The 8,366-nt window shown below is 51.3% G+C and overlaps 1 protein-coding gene across 1 annotated transcript; it reads left to right on the forward strand.

The window, feature by feature from the left end:
• Positions 1–961: 961 nt before the first annotated feature.
• Positions 962–6,648, forward strand: alp3 (alkaline phosphatase 3). Its single transcript, XM_057050560.1, has 11 exons — positions 962–1,136; positions 1,330–1,446; positions 1,565–1,680; positions 2,057–2,231; positions 2,559–2,731; positions 2,805–2,945; positions 3,311–3,380; positions 3,552–3,686; positions 4,292–4,483; positions 5,692–5,808; positions 6,142–6,648. Exons 1-11 carry the CDS (start codon positions 1,067–1,069, stop codon positions 6,456–6,458), a joined length of 1,623 nt encoding a protein of 540 aa, XP_056906540.1. The 5' UTR covers positions 962–1,066; the 3' UTR covers positions 6,459–6,648.
• Positions 6,649–8,366: the final 1,718 nt, after the last annotated feature.

The following is an 8,366-nucleotide window of genomic DNA, read 5'->3' on the forward strand; positions in this document are numbered from 1 at the left end:
GAATGGTCACCACCAGAGCGCCGCTCATTCCTCTTTAATCCCTCCTGAGCCCGTTTGTGCACGGCTCCGTGAACGACAAGAGACCCACTTACACACAGAAAATATTCCTTCATTGCCCGTGAAGGATGCACAATTTATTGTTCCTGCAAAGTATTTAGACATGAACTTTAAAGCCTAAAGTGCCAAAAGGTTCGTTAACAGCTGATTTATATTCATTCTTTTAAAAAACAAATTTAATTCATTGTTTCAGTTGAACAGGAGGAAAATTCATGAGTCGTGACGTCATGGACCATGCCTGACGTAAAAAGAACGCATACGTTCGTCCACCACTAGATGGCGCTGTTTAGATAGAAACCGTATTTATATACGCTGCAAAAAAAAGTAGCATTTCCAGGCACAACAACTAAAAGTAATCCAAGATTATTACACGATCTCCATAAATTTTGATGTTAATTTTAGAATTGAAGGCTTTTATTAGGAAAATTAAGTCAAAATTATATACTGTACTTGAAAAATCACGTGCAAAAATCCCATCATTTGTCATTTATGCTACAGAAACTACCTTCCTGCAGCATTAAGGCCGATAACTAGTTGTAGTTCTCAGAGAAAACGTCGCCTTTGTGTGTAGTTTTGGAAGAAAACGCTGTGACTGAGAATATTAAAATGGTAAAAAATTAAAAATCTGTAGGCTGCTCACAAAAACCCCATCTTTTAAAAAATTAATCATTAAATGAGCAACTTTGTTTCAATAATTTCCCCTGTGGGCTGAATTACACCAGTTACATAACTGCATTAGCTATTAGATTTATGGATAAATCTCTCTCTCTCTCACACACACACACACACACACACACACACACACACAAAGATTTGTACTCTCTCTGTCCAAACATCGCTGACAGTGTCTTTAACTAGAGGCCATAAATCTGCAGCAGTATCACGACTTGCTGCGTTTATGGGCTGTTGTTAGCAGTGATTGGCAGCTGCTCTGATAGGAGGCTTTATTTCATCTGAGGAATCGACCCCGAGCAGGTCAGAGAGCAGCGTCTCCAGTCTGAGCGAGGCCATGGCGTGGACCCCAGCGACCGCACTGTCCGTCTCCCTGCTGCTTCTCTCCGGGTTCGCTCAGTCCAGAGGTAAGAGCAGATATTACACACACACACACACACACACACACACACAGGTGACTCTGTACCACTGAAAACACTTTTTCACATCTTCCATTTACAATAACTCAGACTAAACGTTCCTCAAACTTCGACACGTGTTCTCGCATTTTGATCTTCCTGTTTAAAACCTGGGACATTTTGTTTGACTGCGCACACGTAGTCGAGGAGGAGAACCCAGAGTTCTGGAGGTCCCAGGCCCAGAAGTCTCTTCAGTCGGTCCTGGACAGGAAGCTCAACACCAACGTTTCCAGAAACATCCTGTTCTTCCTCGGAGACGGTGAGTTGCGCAACACTCGCCGCCTCGTCCCCCATGACTTGTCTTTGGTCAGTGACTCTTGACCTGGTGGCTCCTGTTTTCCCACCAAAGAAACTAAATCCTGTGTTTGGTGTCTCAGGGATGGGAGTGACCACATACACGGCGGCCCGTATCCTCAGGGGCCAGCTGCAGAACCAGAGCGGGGAGGAGACGGTCATGACCATGGACACGTTCCCCAGCGTGGGGCTCGCTAAGGTTGACCAGCGTTTCTGACATGCGCCACATTTCTAACGTGCATGAAACGAGCAAAGAGGGAGAAACTGTCAACAGTTCTGACCTTTGGCAGAGAATTTCCTTCAGAGGACAGAGGCTGAACTGTCAGAGAGACAAACGCCCCCCCAGGGTGCTCTAAGACTGTCCCCCCGTGCTCTCCAGAGAGAAATAGGAAGTTTTTAAACACCAGATTACAGCTTGTTCCCTGACAGTCGCCTTTGAATGGGGAGAGTATTTATCCGACTGCTAAGCTAATGCTAGCTTCGCTGATATTAAACGGCCTGTCTGCAGCATTAAGGCGGATTATTTTAGCATTACCCTCCTTCTCCTTCTCCTTCCTTCTGTTTGTGTCCCGCAGACCTACAGCGTGGACTTCCAAATCCCAGACAGCGCCGCCACCGCCACGGCGTTTCTGTGCGGGGTGAAGACCAACCTGAACACCATCGGCGTCAGCGCGGCGGCCCGCAACGGGATCTGCAAGACCCAGAAGGGCAACGAGGTCACGTCCATCCTGAAGTGGGCCAAAGACGCAGGTAGATCGGACGGACGGGGAGGAAAGCGCCGTCTCGGAACTTCCTCGAACCCTGACGCTTATCACGTACATGTTATCAGTGCACATGGAACCCTCAGAGGGCTGCTGTCGCCTCATCCTTGGACCGGAGCGTGTCTTTTATCACTGGTTCAAAGATCATCTCAGGCCTGATATTTATTTATTATCGCGTTATCAGCGTTTGCCTGTAAAATCCTCTAATAATACGATGAAATCATTTTCATACATGTCTGCGGCGTTCAATCACCTGGATAAAAGGACTCGTTTTTATCGGTAGATGCACCTAAGTAACATCATTCGACTTGTGCAGGCAAGTCTGTGGGAATCGTGACGACCACGCGGGTGCAGCACGCCACCCCGGCCGCCAGCTACGCCCACAGCGCCAGCAGGAAGTGGTACAGCGACGCCGACGTGCCAGAGTCGGCCAAGAGGGACGGCTGCACCGACATCTCCTCCCAGCTCCTCAACAACACCGACATCGACGTGCGAGCCAGAACATCCTCAAATCGCTTCGCACGGCTTTCAAAACACATCTAAATGCGTGCGTTGGTTCCAGGTCATTATGGGCGGTGGGAGAAAATACATGACCCCCAGGGGCACCAAGGACCCCGAATACCCCTGGGATTTCCTGTCCAGGGGCCGAAGAAAAGACGGGCGTGACCTCACCAAAGAGTGGCAGAGCATGAAGGCTGGAAAGGTGACATGACATCGAGAAACAGCCCAAATATGATGATATGAAATCTATTCCCCATATTTAATGTGTTGGTGGCGGTTCTGCTGCCACCTGCTGGACAAAGTTAGTATGACCCAAACTGTCCTGATCTTGCCAAATGGAACCGGTTATCCTGAGATGTTTCCTCCTTAGACTGCTTAAAAAATACAATTTAGAGGCAGAGCCTGGGTATGAGGTGACCTTTATAAACCTCTACCTGGTCAGGTGGGCGACCAGTCAGATAAAGGAGAGAAAGGAGCAGAACAGCTCTAAAGACCACAGAGGAAGAAAAGTTCACACTCAAGTAGCGTGAAGAAAGTGTTTTCTATTCTCTCCTCCCGCCCACGCAGGTGGCCCGCTACGTGTGGAATAAAGCAGACTTCGATGCCGTTGACCCTGAAACGACGGACTACTTAATGGGTAAGTTTGGTTTTCAGCGATGTGAAGGCCAGGGCTTCCCTGGAAACACCTCAGCTTCCATTATTTCCAAGGACAACAAACTGCCTTTGAGTCTTCTGGGTAACAAAAGGTCCCTCGTTCAGCTTAACTCGGTGATTCCACTGTACCATCTCTGTCTTCTGCCCCCTCCAGCTCTGTTCGAACCAGGAGATCTGCGCTTCGAGGTGGACAGGGACCCTAAAGTGGATCCATCCATCGTGGAGATGACAGAAAAGGCCGTCCGCATCCTCCGGAAGAACCCCAAAGGCTTCTTCCTGCTCGTGGAGGGTGAGGACAACAGCCCCCGTGCGCTTAATGGCTGACTAATGACCCCTCCTGAGAACTGACGCTTCAGCTAAAAATAGACCCCAGCGAGGGTCTGGGGGGGGCAATAGAGTCATTGATCCTGTTATTATCGCGGAGGCCTGAGAGGCAATTAAGGCACCGCGCCGCTTTTAGCAGCGCTCGTGCCCCAACATTAACGGGGAATGTGCGACCGTGGGCTGGATCCGGGTGTCCGTGGCAACAGCCTGGACGTGCGCGAGAACAGCTTGTACCTGCGGAAGATGCGCCGATGTGACGTCGATCGTGGCCACAGCTCATTGGCTGATGCGCTCCAGCCTCATCGCCCGGGGACCCCGCGCCCCGCTCGGCGGCTCTGGAGTAATGACCACGGGTAGGAATAGAGGCGTCGGTCGCTCGCTAATGTCTCCCCGGGAGTAAACGCACTCACCCGGAGTCTGCTTCGAAATAATGCGCTGAACTTAAGCCGCCAGCTGGGGACTGATCTTCCGGGATCACGCACACTGCCCCGTTTGGGGTGCTGCCCCCTCCTAACCTCTGCCCCCTCCTAACCTCTGCCCCCTCCTAACCTCTGCCCCCTCCTCGGTCAGGCGGGCGTATCGACCAGGCGCACCACGACGGCCGGGCGTACATGGCGCTCCACGAGACCATCGCCTTCGACGACGCCATCGCCAAAGGCCTGGAGCTGACCGACGAGCGCGAGACCCTGACTGTGGTGATGGCCGACCACTCGCACCCCATCACCTTCAACGGGTTCCCCTTCAGAGGGCAGAGCATTCTGGGTAATTATGAGATGGCCTTTTGTGTGGCCGCTCTCACCATCCATCCATCCATCCATCCATCCACCCATCCATCCACCATCCATCCATCCATCCATCCATCCATCCATCCACCCATCCATCCATCCATCCATCCACCCATCCCTCCCTCCATCCATCCATCCATCCATCCACCATCCATCCATCCATCCATCATCCATCCATCCACCATCCATCCATCCATCCATCCATCCATCCATCCATCCATCCATCTATCCATCCATCCCTCCATCCACCAGGTGTGTTTCATAACAGCTGAAGCCTCAACTCTTCACTCGTGTTTTTGGTACAGCACACACACACACACCACACACACACACACACACACACACACACACTGCCAGCAGCCCTCTCCTCCCTCATCGTTCTATTTCAGGCCTCTGCTCTCTCCTTGTCGCTCTCCCCGTGTCTGACCACAGATGCAGCGTCTTCCCTCTCACATTCTTCTGGTTCCCTCGGCTCCTCAGACTTCCTGGCCTCCTAATCTCCCTCCGGAACATCCTTTTATCGACCCCCGCGCGCCTTTAATCTTCGCCTCCCCATCCTCCCTCCATCAGCTCCGTCACCTGGAGACCTAAAAGCCCAGATGATCCATCCACGGAGGGGCAGGTTGGGCCAGGCAGGGTCAAGCTGCGGCACGGAGGGACCCGTGCAAATGAAGCAATCAGCACCATCTTTTCCTTCCAGCTGTGTTCCGTTATTTATGTCAAAATGTTCCTTTTATCAGAACTAACGTGGTTCATGTTCTGAGCCGAGAGCTCTGAGGGGAGACAAGGGAATTATCCAGCCCAGCTGACATCTCTGGTTTCAGCCCTAAAAGACCACACTGATTAACCCCCCCCCACACACACACACACACACACACACACACCTCCTCCTCCTCCCATCCTGCAGTGATTAATGCACTTGTGTAAATTAGAGCTCCTCATAAAGAGACGCCGTCGGCAGGCAAATGGCTCATCAGGAGACGCTCAACAGGCTGTGGAGCCCCCGCAGCAGCATGCAGATCCAGACCCCCCCCCCGACTGTGTGTGTGTGTGTGTGTGTGCGTGTGTGTGTGTGTGTGTGTGTGTGTGTGCGTGCCTGCGTGTGTGTGTGTGTGTGTGTGTGTGTGTGTGATATATATGTCCGATTTTTCCACGTTTAATGTCTCTTCTGCTCGTGTTTTCCAGGTAAATCCCCCCTCTGGGGCACAGACTTCAAACCTTACACCACCCTCATGTACGGAAACGGGCCCGGGTACAAGCTGGCTAACGGCAGCCGTCCGGACCTCAGAGACGTCGACACCAGTACGCGATGCCGTTTCCCCTTTTCCTGATTGAATCAAACAGCCGTTGCTCTTTCGCCAGTAACGTCTTCTGATTATTTATTTGGGATTTTCCTCTCATCTTGACTGGATGAAAATCTCGGCGCTGCCGTAGCGACAGAACTCTTCCCCACTAAATGGAAAGACTGCGGCCTGTAATGCAGTTTAACCTTTCCTCTTTCAGTCAACGATCATTTTCCTTCCTCTGACTCTTTTTTCTAACTTGATTTGGGACATTTGTTCCACGAGCTCCGAGCGGTGATGGGAAACGAAAGCGTATCAGTTCTCAGTCAGAAAAGTGCGTCTTTCTCTCCAGAAACCAAAGATTATGTCCAGATGTCGGCTGCTCCGACCGAGTCCACCACTCACAGCGGCGAGGACGTGGCGGTGCTGGCACGTGGACCCATGTCCCACCTCTTTCAGGGCGTTCACGAACAGAACTACATCGCCCACGCCATGGCCTACGCCGCTTGTGTGGGCACCGACCTGAGGCACTGCGACGCCCCGACCGGGGTCCCTGTGGTCCAGACCACCACCGCCGATGACAGGAACGCGGCCGGGCCGAGTGGCGGTTCGGCGGCTTCGCTCGGCAGCCTCCTCGGCGTTCTTCTGCTCCTCAAAATGCTGCGGTGAAATCTCATTCCTGCGACCCACATGGGACTCTCGGGACACCGGGAGGGTCAGGCGTTGGGGTCATGGAGTCATGTGACGCCGCAGCAACGGAGACACATCAGATGATTCTTCCTGCCAAGAGTGAATGTAGCTTGTTTACACTTCATTAAATGTCAATCACACAAATAAAGGAGCTTTTCGAAGCCACCAAGGGTGTAATTCTGTCATTCATCCATCAGTCCAGCCTCTATTTAGGTTCTTAATTAGGGTCATGTGAAGGTGCTGGAGTCCAGTTGGCCCGTGCAGAACTGTGGACAGGCCAACAGTCCACCCCAGGACACACACACACACACACACACACACACAGAACCATCGCTAACGTGGTACCAGGTTAAAAAATGAATCATAATTCCCAACATCTGCAGAGCAGACTGGAGTTCAAGGCGACCCTCCATTAATAATGCAAAAATCTTTAAAGATCATCTATTTTTAACTGGTTTGACAGATTGTGGTTATTATGGGGCCCATCTGTTGTGTTTTGGGGGATTAAACCTGAGTCTGACTCCGCCTGCACTCATCAGGACTGGCCAGAGGCGTCGATCCAAACGTCTTCAACACACATTCTGGACCTCATTTCGCCCCTTCCACCATTCTTCATGAGGCTTCAGCTGCAGCGGTTCGTACGTTCCCTCAAGGCTTCTGCTGAATATTAGCTGCTTCATAATTCATGACATAAGTTTCAGAAAAAGCTCGTAAATATGATCAATCGGCTGCTAGTTTTTAGTTGTTCTCGGGTGTGTTGGGATGAGTCTGCAGTCCAAAGGGACGGCTCGATGAGCACGTGAACGTGACATCACCTTCTCCCTCTGGAGAGCCGGGATCTTCATCTCAGCCTTCGTCTTCACTCCTCACCTGGGAGCTGCTTCGGTCTGCTGACACAGACGTTCGACCTCGCTGACCTCGTATTTCCTGCTGTTACAAGCTGGTCTGAACAAAGAACAGCTCATTCCCTCAAGTTCAAATTGAGAAGTTCACCCCGCCCCCTGTTTTCTCAGCTAATTCTTTAGTTGAAGAGCTGCAGAGCATGTTTTTCTCTGCTGACTCTGCAGCCGCTGGTTTCTGGTTGACTTGACAAAAACATCTTACAACCTGGGAACCTCTTGCACCACATCTTTTTTTTTTTTTTTCCGATGCAGTTTGCTAGATTTCCTCAAGTGCATCAGGATGTAGACCAAGGTCTGTTCTGGGGTAGTAAATTATGCTGTGTGGCATTTTTTTTATTTAAATTTAGTCCATTTAGTAACGTTTGAGGCACCAGATTCAAAGGCTGCACATTTAATCTTCTCCTGACTAACACCGAGATGAACAGTAACACATGAAATAAAGTCCATCAACGCAGCCTGGATGGCGCAACGCAGGGTCCCTGTACTCCAGTCGTCCTTTAGGTGCCGCTCGAACACCAGACAAAGAGCCACCAGGCACCAGTTCCTCTGTCCGTGCTGCGTAACCGCGACTCTGCCGCAACTTTAGCGTGTTACGAAACAGGAGGCGGCTGCAGACCGCAGGACCAGAGGAGGCAGGAGATTACAGTGCTCTGCGGCGCGAACGCTTCGAAACCACAGGGCCAAAATGTCGGTGTGATGAATGCCCGCGTGTCCGCCTCCCACGTGTTGAATGTGCAGCCGCTCCAGTTCATTTACAGCCTGCATTTTTCCAGAACCCCAGATTAAAAACTCCTTATCGAACCGGATCGTTCTGAGGGTCTCATGACATGAAATGTTGCTTTTATAAGCCCCGCACCGTCTGGCAACGCACCGCTTTACGCACAGCCAGCACGCGGTGAAATGTTGATATAGATCTATAAGATGTAGCAGCTGTGAAGGGAAACGTCCACTGCGCATGACGCGTTTCCGGGCGCAACAGGGATGA

Source organism: Takifugu flavidus, chromosome 12 (genome assembly GCF_003711565.1).
Source record: "Takifugu flavidus isolate HTHZ2018 chromosome 12, ASM371156v2, whole genome shotgun sequence".
NCBI lineage: Eukaryota > Metazoa > Chordata > Actinopteri > Tetraodontiformes > Tetraodontidae > Takifugu > Takifugu flavidus.